The sequence below is a fragment of the Marmota monax genome, unplaced genomic scaffold (genome assembly GCF_021218885.2).
Source record: "Marmota monax isolate L192 unplaced genomic scaffold, Marmota_monax_Labrador192_F-V1.1 WCK01_AAM20220418_F8-fsc00041, whole genome shotgun sequence".
Taxonomy (NCBI): Eukaryota; Metazoa; Chordata; class Mammalia; order Rodentia; family Sciuridae; genus Marmota; species Marmota monax.
Window position 1 is genome coordinate 4,021,051 of NW_026695238.1, and position 13,491 is coordinate 4,034,541.

Here is a 13,491-nt window from a genome sequence, read left to right on the forward strand (position 1 = left end):
CCCCTTCTGCCTTACCTGCCCCTGGGTACAGACTGCCCTGGTCCCACCTGCCTTAACAGTATATTCCTGTTTCTGCTTCTGGGCAGTCGCATTATTCTCCATTTAAAGTCCCTAACAGCCCTTTGAGAGGCAGAATCGCCAGCCTCATTCCAGACACTGGGAAACTGAGTTCTGGGGTTGTCCAGTATCACCCACATGGTGGAGGAATCAGGATTGACATGTGGATCTGGGGGAGGACAGAGCCCGAGGACATCGGGAGTCATCAGTTCTGGCTCACTGTCCCTGGCTTGGCCTGGCAGGAGCCGGCCTTCCCTGCAGGACTGCCTGGCCCACCCGTGGCTGCAGGATGCCTATCTGATGAAGCTGCGCCGCCAGACACTCACCTTTACCACCAACCGACTCAAGGAGTTTCTGGGCGAGCAGCGGCGCCGCAGGGCTGAGGCCGCCACCCACCACAAGGTGCTGCTCCGTTCCTACCCTGGCAGCCCCTAGCATCATGGACCACAGCCTGGCCGTGGGCTTCAACTTGGGGTTCCCACCAATGTCAAGGGACATTCCAGGGCCCATGCTGAACCGGGTGGGCCCAGGGCTTCGGATACCACCAGCAGCAACATCTGGCCGGGTTATTACCTCATGGACCTGCAGGGATAGAGGCTCTAGGGCTTCGGCCTGATGCCACTCCCAGCCAGAGCCAGAGCAGAAGACCCCATTGGGCAGGGGTGGGAACAGAAAGAGGGACAAGAGGGATTGAGGAAGTGAAGAGGAAGATACGGAAGACAGGCAGAGAGACTCTAGGAAGGTTCTGGGGGTGGGAGGCATATTGCATCTCAGGGAGAATCCAGGAGGGTGAGAGTCTGGAGAGGAAGACAAGGAAGGAGCCCCAGGTGTCAGGGACACAGGCTGAGAATGTCAGTGAGGCAGGGACTGGACACAGAGACAGTACCAGGAGTTCTGAGCCAGGGTGTGAGAGAGGGCAGCAAGGTGGGAGGAGAGGACAGCAAACTCAGGGGGGACGAGGGGAGGGATGGGCCAGAAGCGGCATCTCCAGAAGCAGAGAAGAGAAATGCTGAGAGCCCCAGGCAAGTGGCCATGCAAGCAGTCCTTCTGTCCCAGCGGATGCAGCTCTGGGCGCTCTCTGCTGGCCCAAGGATGTCCCCACTGTCCCTCCATGACCTTTGCCTTTCCTGTTCATATTTATTTATTTATTGACTTTTATGAAGTTTTCCTTTCCATCCAATCCCTATTGCTCATGTTATCCTGACCATTCCCCCAGCCATCCAGCTGTCTGTGCAGCTCTCTGTCTGTCTGTCACAAGGAAAATAAAAACGGCAAGCAGCAGGACCCATGTGTGGTCTCTTGGGGAGGGCTGGCTAGTGGGGACTGAGTTTGGGGACAAAGGCATTTGTCCTTCTCTGGGCCACTGAAGACACATTCAAGGGTATACCAGCTCTTACCCTGGGACCTCCTACCCTGTCCCCTGATCCTCAAGGCCCCTTATCCCTCCTTATTCCTAGAGAGAAGGGAGACTACAGTCTGCTTCTCAACCCATAGTTTCTAGAAAGCTGCCAATCCTACTGAACCCCTCACCCACAACCTCTAACTGGATTCTGGTAACCCCACCTCTGCTCATTGTCCCCTCATCATAACTTGAGGAATGCTGGCTCTGGAGTGAACTAGCTTATCCCAGTCCTGGCTCAGCTTCCTTCACTCTGGTCCTGTGCCCTGGGATAGTGGGGTTTCATCCTGAAGATTGGCAAGAGGAGGCTGTGTAAAGAGCTACAGGAGAAACCCGAACAAGCCCCAGCCTCACTCAGGCTCCCAGTGTTAACAGACAGAGCGGAACACATGGAGCAGCTGTGGGTACTTGACACACCAGCCTGGACCTTCTGGTCCTCGTGGCAAGTTAGGTCTGCTGTCTGCTAAGGCACCCTGACTCTGGCCACTCACCTGCAATGCCACAGAATGGTTATTGATCCTAGAACTGAGCTGCTCTGCCCTGGAATGAGTAGGGAGAGTGAAGCCAGGCTTCCTTGTGTCTAGAAGGATGATTCTCCCATTGAAAACTCTGTTATTGGCAAAGTAAAAGGAACAAAGCCTCCAACCATGAGCAGAGAGACTGGCATTGTCGTGCTATTGATTGAGTCTGAGGGCCCCTTGGCTCCAGCTTCAACTGCCCTTTGCCCAGCCCAGCCCAGCCTCTGTGGCTTCTCAGAACCACAGGGAAGAGACAAGCCCCATCATCATAAACTAACTGGATGTTAAAACCAGCTGGAAGGGATGCGAGAGACGCCTTGCCCACTTGTCATTTTAGTGATGAAGATATACAGTTTGCCTGTGAGATTCTCCAATCTCCTACATGCTGCAAATGTTTTGTATAAAAATGAGGTGCCTGAACTCATATCTTGATAAATGGTAAAATTTCTTCCCCGTCCCCTTTCTGATCTGGAGCTCCTTTCCCATCTCCATTGGAAATGGCATGTGAACTGTTTATTCCAAACCTGGAGGAGCAAAGGTAATGTATGTCAGTAGAGCTGTGTCAAAATTGTTCTGATCAGAAGGTGACAGTGTGGGCTGGGTGTGTAGTTCAGTGATAGAGCTTGTCTAGCATGTATGAGACCCTGGGTTCCATCCCCAGCACCACAAAATTATAAAAAAGAAAGGGACAATGTTCCACACCTGGTTAGATAGTTACAATTAACGGAAGCAATGCTCCTACCTGGGCCCCTGCACTGATAGACTGAACTCCAGGCATGCCCCTGAGGAATTTATGTGAACCCCTTCACCCCAGATAGTCTGGTGAAACTATGCACTGGTTTAAGCCTCAAAAGGGCATGGCAGACCTAGGGTTGGGGACTCAGTAGTAGTACTAATCTCCAAGGACCGCACAGATCAGCCAAACCCTACCTTGTCATATCCAGGGGAGTGAGTGGGGATGGCAATGTCATGGGAGAGGTTGTTCTCAAAAATCATTCCTGTCCCCTCTGGATTTACCTCCATTTACCACCAGGGGGCACAGTGCAGAAATGACTACCGCAGACTCCTGGGGTAAGGGTGGGGGTAGGGGAAGAGTAAGGCCTTTCCCAATTGGTCTTGACAGCCACTTAGCCCTATCATGATTGGCTATATGAACCACAAAGTCCGAGGCTACTCTGGCTTCATTCTGGGACACCCACAAAAACACTTGCACCCCCTTAACCTACCATGTGGGAAGCACAAATGTGGGATTACATGGAAGCTGAATTGAGTGTCAACTGCTCCAGCGGTGAGCTGAGTCTCTTTCTGGCTAGGGACCATGACTGGTCCCCCAGGGAGTGGGATGGATACCCCAGTCCTGGGAAGGGATGGGGCAGCATCCAGTTGTCCAGCTGTCCAGGTGCTGACATATAGTGTACCCAGAGCCGCTCGAGTTTCCCCTCCTGGGCCTGTACCAGCAGCTGAGCCAGCATCCCAGGCATCCTCAGGCTATATAAGGAACCTGCTTGGGTCAAGGGGCGGGGGCTGGGGTCCCGGGGGGGCTTGAGGCAATCACCCCAAACAAGGCAAGGAAGAGAGCGATGTATAAAACCAGGGCCTGGGGCTGATTACCTGCCTGCACCCTTACTGTGCCATCAGAAGGGCTCTGGGCCGCTTGCAACCAGCCAGTCTCCTGAAGTCCCAAAGTCAACCCCTCCAGGGTGAGTTCACTCCCCAGAGAAGCCTCAGATATTCCCATCCCCCAGGATGTTTAGATCGGGCAGGAAAAGGGCTGAAGAGCTTCTGGCTCAATCCGGATCCCATGTTCATTGTCCACTCACCAGATGTCCAAAGCAGCTCCTGCCAAAAAACCAGCAGCCCCACCTCCAGGATGTACCCTGGATATTAACGACCCTCAGGTTCAGAGCGCTGCCATTCGCATCCAGGCCTCTTATCGGGGCCACAGGTGAGGAGGCCACAGGTGAAGGGTACCCGCCTCGAGCCTTCAACAGGAAGGAAGCTGTAGCTTCCTGAATTGGGGTAGGGGTGTGCCCTTGAGGACATCACCAGGGCCCCTGGATTTAAGGAAGGGAGGTTACTGAGTTGCAGCCAGATGGCTGGCAAAAGGGGATCATTTTATTAGGGTTAACAGTGCAGGGACAGCCCCTTCCTATCCACTCCCATTTCCCTGTTCATGGATGTGGTGGGCCAAGGGGGTGGGCAGGAGACAGTGTGAGGGAGGACTGGGTTGGAGAAGGGCAGGAGCCATGTCATGGTAGCTCTGGGTCCTGACCGCGCCCGCGGGGTAGGTCCAGGAAGGAGTTGCGCGAGAAGGGGCCGCCGCGGGTGCTCGAGCCACTGAAGGACGTGGTGCTGATCGAGGGCAGCGCTGCCAAGTTGACTTGCCGCATTTCGGCTTTCCCTGACCCGTTCATCCGCTGGAGCAAGGATGGCAAGGAACTGCGCGACGGGCCCAAGTACCGCTACGTCTTCGAGGACCCTGACGTTGTGGCACTGGTGGTGCGCGACGGCGAACTAGCAGACCTGGGCCAATATAGCATCAACGTAACCAACCCTTTCGGCCAGTGCTCAGACTCGGCGCGCATCCTCGTGGAAGGTACGCGACCTCCGCGCAAGCCAGGGCGCAAACAGCACCACCCCGAGGGTGCCTACAGCTGGGTCCAGACCCTCGCAGTAATTGCTGGGCCTAGCAGAATCTGGGTAGGGTTCTGGCGAGTTTATCAGCCTGGTTCGCATCACCGCGTTGGCAGTGGACATCTTTCCCTATCTCGGGATCTGGCCCCACCCGGGCTGAGAAGTCAGCTGTGGGCTTTGATCACAGGATTCCAAGGCCCCAGGGTCAAAGGACGAGGCAGAGACATAAACAAGGTTAGAGTGGGTTTTCTGGCTCGCAAACGAGGGCAATTTACACTACTCAGATCTGCCTCTAAGCACAGCAGATATGTGAACATTCCCAAATTTCCACCCGCTGTATCTCTTTTGATCTCTCTTCAGCCCCTTGAAGTAGGAGGTTCAGGGATAAGTTCCCTTTAACAGCTAAGGAGATGAAACCAGAGACTAACGATTTGTTCTATGTCACTGGGAGTTTAAATGCACCGTGTTTTTTAATTAATTAATTTTTTAATGCACCTCGTATTTAGAGCTGGATATTAGCTGAGAGGTGAGGCCACTGTCCCACCTCACCTCACGGGGTCGCGTTCCCCTCCCCTTCCTCTAGTACCCGCTAAGATTCAAAAGGGACCGGACAACACTAAAGCACGCAAAGGCACCACGGTAACGCTGACCGCGGAGATCATGGGAGAGCCTCCACCAGACGTGGGTTGGACTAAGGACGGGGAGGACATCGAGGAGGACGACAGGCAAGGGCCAGTACCTGAGGACAAGGGCCGGGCCTGGGGCTGGAATCTGGCGGAACTCTGCCCAGAAACCGGCTGGGAGAGGGTTGAGGGAGAGGAACTGGGAGGCAAAGAACAGGGCTGGCTCATTAGCGGGACCCAGTACTCCTGTAAACTGACCCGCAGCCCCGCCTCCCTCTGCCCACTCCTTCCCCAGGGTGTTCTTCGAGATCGGTACTACTACCACGACGCTGACCATTCGCCGGGCCACACCTCAGGACAGCGGCAAGTACGAAGTGTACGTGGAGAACAGCCTGGGCATGGATCAGAGCTTCGCTCGCGTGGACGTGGCCTGAAAGGGACCCTCAAACCTTTCGCCCTGGCTTCAAGCCTAGGGGTGGGTGGGGACCGTCAGCCCTCCTCTTCTTGCTTAATAAAGCTGCTCTCTGACCCCCCGTGTCTATTCGGTTCTTCAGCGTCGCCATTCTCTCCCCCGCCCCCTGTCCCCACACTTATTCCAGGCCCACAGGCCAAGGTCACAAAATGCTGGAGTCAAAGGGAAGTTTGGAGAGTGATTGGTCCATGCTTCATTTTACCGAAAGTAAACCTGAAATAGAATTACTCTCACCGTGGGACTTCCCAGAGGGACCGGCAGTGGAGCTATGACTCCGCCCTCTCATCATGGGTTGGCTCAAGCCCCACCCTCTCGTGGCTGCTCGAGCTCTGGCCCGCCCCTCCCTTGACTGGTCGTTCCCTCGGTGGTCTCCAGTGCCACTTTCCGCCACTTTCTACTTCTCCACTTTGGCCGCAGTCCCTGGGTCCATTCCGGGACAGCTCCGGTCCCAATCTTAGGTTCCAGCCTCTGCTTCTCAGGTCCCCTCCTTCTTCTCATTTAGGCCGCCCCTCGATCCCTGGGCTCTGCCCCCTACTTCTAACACCGCTTTCCTTAGGTCTCACAAAGTTAGAAAGGGGAGGGATCTTCGGAACTACAATTCCCGGCAGGCCCTACGAAGGAGTTCTCGCGAGTTGCGAGAAGACACGTGCGCGGAAGGAGCAAGCAGTAGCGGGCGACAAAGCTGAAATAAAGGGAGCTAGTGGTAAAGGGAGCCGGTGAAGGGGTGGTGCGAGGGGTTGGGACTGGGCACTAGGCCGAGCGCCAGCTTGGAGGTCCTGTCGCGCCCTCCGCGGTCGGCGCCTATGTTGGTCTCACAACTCGTAGCTACAAGAAGCTAGGGTTATTGGACATAGTCTGTTGTGGGGTTCAGAGGGCAACAGTCATTCCTCCAAATCCGGAGATCCGGCACCAGTCGTCAGTATTGGGACTCCGGGGGCTAGTAGGTTCAGGTTTGGGATGCTGATTTGGGATTCAGCATATAGAGGTTAGTTTTAGGATTCATGTTCAGCATCTAGGGGTTTTTTGCTTGGATTGGGGGTTTGTCAAATGTGGTCAGTGTTGGATCAATACTTGGAATTCATGCTTAGGATTGAAGTTAAATATCCGAGGCCCACTTAAGGTTTGTGGCTCAATATTCACGGTGCACTGTTGGGATTTAGGGCTGAATACAACAATTTGAGAATCACTGGGATGGAGTTTTCAGTTTTTTTAAAATTTGAGTTCGAGAAGGAAATCTGCTGAGTTTCTGAGTTTGCACAATTTTGTTTATAGCCAAAGGGAAATCTTTTAGAGATAAGGTTGTGAGGTATGGATTTCAGAATTTGTGGGGAATCATTGTGAGGTTTCAAGGCCACCTGGAATCTAGGTGGCATTTATGAGATGTTGTATCCAGGAATGGACTACACTGAACTTTGATTTACATCTTGGGAGGGAGCTAAGTGTTGCTATTGAAGGTTTTGGGTTTACTTGGGGTGTGAGAAAGGGTCCTGATTTGTCTGTTGGGGTTTGAGATTTAGGTAGCACTCACCATCATGCTGAAAGCTGTCATCCTGATTGGAGGCCCTCAAAAGGGTGAGGAGCCAGGGGACTGTGGGGAGGGGGGTGTTGGGCTCCAGTGGTTAGTGGGCAGAGGGGGGCAGGAGGCTGAAATGTTCTCTCTCCTCTCCCAGGAACTCGCTTCAGGCCTTTGTCTTTTGAGGTGCCCAAACCATTGTTTCCTGTGGCTGGGGTCCCTATGATCCAACACCATATTGAAGCCTGTGCCCAGGTAATCTAGGCTCCCCTCTCCCACTAAACTTCCTGCTGATCTCCTTCATGCTATATTTCCCCCTTTCCCAACAATAGTTTTTGCCTACTGGGGAAAAATGTGAAAGGTGGGACCTTAAGTCTCAAGTTGTACAGCGTAGCTGCGCTGTTTTTCCCTATTCTAGTCTCTCATCTGGTCTCTTCCTGCTCAGATTTCACACCTATTTTTGAAGTTTGGAATATGAGATCAGACAGGGATCTTAAGGACAATTTAAAGTCATAGCATGGAGATCCTTTTTTTTTTTTTTTTTTTTTTTTGTGGTACTGGGAATTGAACCCAGGGCCTGTGCATGAGCGAGGGAAGCATCTACCAACTGAGCTATATCCCCAACCCACATGGGGATCCTTAATGAAGACAAAGCACAGAATTCATTGCCTTGCTCACCACAGAGCTCATTTCTTTATTTTAGTATTGATATAGGCGAGGTTTTGGGTGAAATCTGGCTCTGCTGTGAGACTGACCTGGAGCAATCAAGCTTGGTACCCTGTCTGAGCTTTAGTTTCCTTATCTGTAAAATAGAGACTCGACTTTGTTGTGGGATGGCAAAGCTGTAAGGTGCCTAGTTCAATGCTGATCCTTGATTAATGGTACCCTTACTCATGCTGATGTCAAGTTTAGACTGACAGTTAAGAAAAAAGGGCGGTGGGGTGAGTGGATTATCCTTTGCATTAGCTTGGCAGGCAAAATCTTTCCAAGAATGAGTCCATTTCAGGTGTGTGAGGGAATGTAAAGGAGAGATCTGAACTGAGATTTCCTCTAACTCCCTCATTGTGCAGGGGAGAAGACAAGAGTGGGCTCCCAGCTGAAACTGGTCTCTGGACTTCTAGGCCAGCACCAGGGATTTTCCCAGCATTCCCTCCTATTAGCTATTTTCTCTCCCATCCTCTTGCCTTATCCTCAGGTCCCTGGAATGCAGGAGATTCTGCTTATTGGCTTCTACCAGCCTGATGAGGCCCTTACCCAGTTCCTAGAAGCTGCTCAGCAGGAGTTCAACCTTCCAATCAGGTGTTTGTACATGCAGAAGGGGATATTCTAGGCCTCTGAGTTCATAAGAGTGGGTTGAGTTAGTATTTGCCAGAGTTCACCATCACATGCTAGAAGGATTCTTATTTGGACACCTCCGACTCCCTAGATATATGGAGTTTCTCTGTGGGTAGGAGTACTCCCAGGGGCTGGGGTTAGGAGATTAGCTTTCCTGGCTCATGCTGTGTGTCTTATCAGATATCACTGAGCTGGCTTTGGGGTCCCTGGGAATAGGTACCTTCAGGAATTTGCCCCCCTGGGCACAGGAGGTGGTCTCTACCATTTTCGGGACCAGATCCTAGCTGGAGGCCCTGAAGCATTCTTCGTGCTCAATGCTGACGTCTGCTCTGACTTCCCCTTGAGTGCTATGTTGGATGCTCACAGATGCGAGCGCCACCCTTTCTTACTCCTTGGCACTACGGTAAGGGAGCTGGTAGGGCCAGAGGATGCTGGGGAAGCAGGGGCAGCCCCAACAGTTGGAATAGGAATGTGTGTTGGGAGGGAGGTGTACTTGTCCCGGCTGTAACGAAGGTATCACTGGTGACCCTGAGCCCTTTGGCTGCTCAGAAGCAGGGAGGTGGGGGGAGCTGTCAGCACTCACCCTGCTGAAGGCCTGTCAGTGGTAGAGCTGCGTGCCAGGTGCTGTAGGTGAAGGAAAGAAAGAATAAGAAAACAGCCCTGGCCCCCCTGAAGCAGCAGGTCACTATCTCGGATGTGTTTATCTTTCAGGCTAACAGAACACAGTCCCTCAACTATGGCTGCATCGTTGAGAATCCACAGACACATGAGGTGAGAGCAGAGAGGGGGCTGGGTGGGCATCTACTCGTGACTCAGAGGACAGTAGAACACTATGGGGAGGCCCCAGTCTTTTCAAATAAGGGGCAGTCCCTTGATTAATCATCTTGTATCGCTTTTGGAGAGGCTGGCTAGGGGGAAGGGGTAACAGTTATTTCCCATGGGTGTGTGCTGAAATCAATGTATGTACAGGGTGCTATGGAGCACAAAAAGGGGCCCTACTGAGCCTTGCCTGGGTGGGAGGTGGGGAGGGCTTCCTGGGGGAAGCAAGGTACACACTGAGTTAGATTTGTCCAGATAAAGGAAGAAACAAGAAGTCATTGCAGACAGGGAATGGTATGTACAAAGGCAGAGGCAGGGAACATTGTGGTGGCTCCTCCTCTAAGGAGGTGAGAGTGTAGTCAACTAGGCAGAGGGCTGTGGCCCTGTTTGTGAATCTCCCTGCCCTGAGCCTCACTTTCAACAGCCCTTTTATTTCACCTTATTTTTTATTTTTTTAGTTGTCAGTGGGCATTAATTTTATTTGAATATGGTGCTGAGAATCCAACCCAGTGCTTCACACATGCTAGGCAAGCACTCTACCACTGAGCCACAACCCCAGCCCTTGACCTTGTTTTAATGTAAAACATATATATGAACACACACTCATGGCATGCATACCTCGTTTTGCACCAGGCACCAGCTAGATATGAGAGAAACAGAGCCAAAAGGCACAGTCTCTGCCTCTCTAGAACCCTCAGACTAGTGGGAAAGACAGAATCCAAGACAACCTTTGGAAATGGCACAGTGCCACCAGTGAGGTGTGGTTGGGGCCTAGGCCTGAATAACTAACTTTGGGACTGGCAAGAGAGGACTCACGGAGGGACTGACAATGTCAACTGCGTCTCTGAAGGTGTTTTTTTCAGAGGAAGAGATGGAAAGAACATCCCAGGGCAGGCATGCAATGGCTTGGGGCTTTGGCCCCAGAATGCTAGGAGGTGGGGAGGGTGGAGGAGAGAAAGGCCTGCAGTTCAGATTTATCTTGAAGGTGAAGGTGAAGGACAGTCATCTCAGGGTGTAAAGTCAGGTGAGAGCAAGATGCATGCTGCATGTTAGCAAGTCCACCCTGGCAGCAGCAGGGAGGGCCTGCAAATGAGAGGGTCTTAGGGGATCATGCTGGGCAGTGGTCCTCTCTACTACCAAACCCAGCCCTCACTGTCCTTAGGTCCTGCACTATGTGGAGAAACCCAGCACATTTATTAGTGACATCATCAACTGCGGCATCTATCTCTTTTCTCCGGAAGCCCTGAAACCTCTTCGGGACGTCTTCCAGCGTAATCAGCAGGATGGGCAACTGTGAGGCCCCATCGCCCTGTAACCCCAAGTACCCCAGTCACAGACCCCTGGCACATGCCAGGCTCTCAGGCTCCATCTCAACCTGCTCACCCTCTTCTTCCCTTCTCCCTTTCCTACTTGTCATCTCCAGCCTCCCTCCATGTCCCTCCCCTTCTAACCTCATTCTGTCCCTCTTCCTTATCCGTCCCAGTTCCTCCTCCGTCACTGCCTGCCCACTCCCCTTCTGGTCCATTTCTCTCAAGCCCTGAGTGACCCAGAGACACCTTTCAGAGCAAACGGCAACACACTTGGGCCCAGGTGTGCTCTAGTACTGACGCAGGTGCACACATAAGCACATAAGCACACACATGCGTGCACGCATATTCTCAGGCTGACTCTCCTTGGGATGTAGTATCCCAGAGCCCTTCCTACCAATCCCAGGGTACCCCTTCTAAGCCTAAAAGCTGTTCCCTTCTAGGATTCCCTGTCTTTACCCTCTCCTCCCTGCCCACCTCCCCATCTCACATCATTTGCTCATAGCTATTTCTCACCCCACTGTGTCTCTGCTTCTCTCCATCTCTCCTGGCCTCTCTGTCTCTGAGCTGGCATCTACCATCTCTTTTTCCCTCTCTCTGTGACTGTCTCTGCCCTCACCAGCTGCCTTGCTCTGGGGTGAGTCTGCCTGTGTTTCATGCCATCCTGTGAGGGGAGGGTGAGTGGAGGGGTGTGCGGGGAGGAGGATGTGAAAATTGGGGGATTCCTTCTGGACGCGGGGTAGAGATAGGAAGCGGGTCTATGCCAGGGGCTCCCCTGCAAGAGCAGCCAATGCAGGGCGGGTGAGAAAGCGGCCTGAATGTGAGCACACTTTGGAGAGAACCCCCCTGCACCTGGAGAGGGGCTTGGAAAGGTGATGGGAATCTCTCCATTTTCTTCTGGGAGAGACACATTGGCTCACCTCTGGGCTCAGCTGGGGACCTGATGTCAACATCCTTTCTCTGCCAGGGAGGATTCTCCAGGTTCATGGCCTGGGGCAGGGACCATCCGCCTGGAGCAGGATGTGTTCTCAGCCCTGGCTGGGCAAGGCCAGATCTATGTGCACCTCACTGATGGCATCTGGAGTCAGATCAAGTCTGCTGGGTATGCTAAGCAGGGGGGTCTGTGCCTCAGATCTGGAGGGTGGGGAACCAGGTGGTAGGGGGTGTTGAGACTTTGGGGTTGTGACCCTGCTGGCCCCTGAGCTTCTCCCCTCTGTGGCGTCTAGCTCAGCTCTCTATGCCTCTCGCCTCTATCTGGGCCGATACCAGATCACTCACCCAGAACGTCTGGCCAAGCACACATCAGGGGGTCCAAGAATCCGAGGTACCCACCCAGCCCCAGTTGTTAACCTTTGCCCATCCCCGTCCCCCATTGCTTCCACTCCTGACCTCAGGTCCAGAGGTGAGTCTCAATCCCTGCCCCTTCCCGTCTAGATAAGGTTTGGGGTATTTGGACCCAGGTCCTCTCTTCTGCTTCTAGGAAACGTTTACATCCACCCCACTGCTAAAGTGGCCCCGTCAGCTGTGGTGAGTGGTGGGCCCAGCCCCAGAGAGAGGAAGGTGCTATCCGTTTGGGTTCAGGAGTGGGGTGCAGAGAATGCCAGAGCTCAGGGTGCTGGTCTCTGCCGAGCCCATAGTGTGGGCCTTGCACAGGTTGCTTCCACCTTCTGTGTTCTAGGATGGGATTGGACCTGGGCACCTGTAGGTCCTTTCAGGACCCATGGTATGTGCTTCTCTCCACAGCTAGGCCCCAATGTCTCCATCGGGAAGGGGGTGACTGTGGGTGAAGGTGTGCGGCTCCGAGAGAGCATTGTCCTCCATGGAGCCACGCTGCAGGTAGGTACCAGGTCCCACAGCAGTGTGTGGTGCCCGGGAGGCTGAGGGGTGGACCCAGCTTGCCTCCCAAGGTAGAGAAGGGTGAGCCACACAGGCTCTGCCTCTGGACCCTCTCACACCCTCCCGTTCCTGCCTCCCAGCCCATTCACCTCGCACCATCCTGTTTGGCAGGAGCACACATGTATTCTGCACAGTATCGTGGGCTGGGGGAGCACTGTCGGACGCTGGGCTCGTGTGGAGGGGACCCCCAATGACCCCAATCCTAATGACCCTCGAGCCCGCATGGACAGCGAGAGCCTCTTCAAAGACGGCAAGCTGCTGCCTGCTATCACCATCCTGGGTATGACTTACTGGGCCCTGGGGCTTCGAGAAGCACCAGAGATGATGCCAGAGGTCTGTGGGAATATTTGTTCCTGTGTGTGTGTGTGCGTGTGTGCACATGCGTGCATGCTTCCTTTAGCAGACACTTACCAAGTGCCTGCTGTGTGCCAGGCCCTATGTGAATTTCTGGGGGCATTAGGCCAGGACCACAGATGGGCAAGGAGGGATCCCTCCCAGATGGCCTTGGGTCCCTAGCTACCTGCCCCTTTCTCTTCTCCCATGAACTCCCCTTGGTGCCCTCATCTCTACTGCAGGCTGCCGCGTCCGGATCCCTGCCGAGGTGCTTATCCTGAACTCGATTGTTCTGCCACACAAGGAATTGAGCCGCAGTTTCACCAACCAGATCATCCTCTGACAGGGGCTGCAGAGGGGCTCCCAACTCCTTCCTGCTCTCCTGGAGGCTGCTGCCTGCTTGGCCAGTTCCTATCCAGAAAGGACCAGATGAAGCCTGTCAGGATCTTCACCTGCTGGGGCAGTGTGGGTGGCTTGGTCTCCCTCCCCGCTCCCAAATAAACCCCAGTGAACCTTGAAGCCAGCACGGACTCCACTTGTGTCTGGGCTGGGGGTGGGGGCAGGAGGTGGGCAGCTGAGTCAGGC

General features: G+C 53.8%; 3 protein-coding genes across 19 annotated transcripts in view; all 3 read left to right on the forward strand.

Annotated features, from left to right (window-relative positions):
• Nucleotides 1-1,341, forward strand: part of Speg (striated muscle enriched protein kinase) — a 56,015-nt gene extending 54,674 nt beyond the window's left edge. For all 12 annotated transcript variants that reach the window (XM_046439672.2, XM_058577440.1, XM_046439674.2 and 9 more), the window contains one exon: nucleotides 300-1,341. In XM_046439672.2, coding sequence (XP_046295628.1) covers nucleotides 300-492 — 193 coding nt within the window. In that variant the 3' untranslated portion in view covers nucleotides 493-1,341. The remainder of the gene's footprint in view (nucleotides 1-299) is intronic.
• Nucleotides 497-5,759, forward strand: Spegnb (SPEG neighbor). Its single transcript, XM_058577568.1, has 5 exons — nucleotides 497-577; nucleotides 3,798-3,919; nucleotides 4,245-4,570; nucleotides 5,192-5,333; nucleotides 5,527-5,759. Exons 1-5 carry the CDS (start codon nucleotides 497-499, stop codon nucleotides 5,663-5,665), a joined length of 810 nt encoding a protein of 269 aa, XP_058433551.1. The 3' UTR covers nucleotides 5,666-5,759.
• A 562-nt stretch (nucleotides 5,760-6,321) lies between these two features.
• Gmppa (GDP-mannose pyrophosphorylase A) lies at nucleotides 6,322-13,425 on the forward strand. Of its 6 annotated transcripts, none has more exons than XM_046439893.2 (13): nucleotides 6,322-6,406; nucleotides 7,215-7,275; nucleotides 7,374-7,471; nucleotides 8,412-8,515; nucleotides 8,768-8,954; nucleotides 9,263-9,322; nucleotides 10,533-10,663; nucleotides 11,645-11,779; nucleotides 11,904-12,001; nucleotides 12,158-12,204; nucleotides 12,421-12,513; nucleotides 12,685-12,853; nucleotides 13,149-13,425. In XM_046439893.2, exons 2-13 carry the CDS (start codon nucleotides 7,236-7,238, stop codon nucleotides 13,247-13,249), a joined length of 1,263 nt encoding a protein of 420 aa, XP_046295849.1. In that variant the 5' UTR covers nucleotides 6,322-6,406; nucleotides 7,215-7,235; the 3' UTR covers nucleotides 13,250-13,425. The 6 variants fall into 6 exon arrangements, with proteins under 6 accessions (XP_046295849.1, XP_046295851.1, XP_046295846.1 ...); XM_046439895.2 differs by having other exon boundaries at nucleotides 6,383-6,406; nucleotides 7,221-7,275; XM_046439890.1 differs by lacking the exon at nucleotides 6,322-6,406 and adding an exon at nucleotides 6,413-6,823.
• Nucleotides 13,426-13,491: the final 66 nt, after the last annotated feature.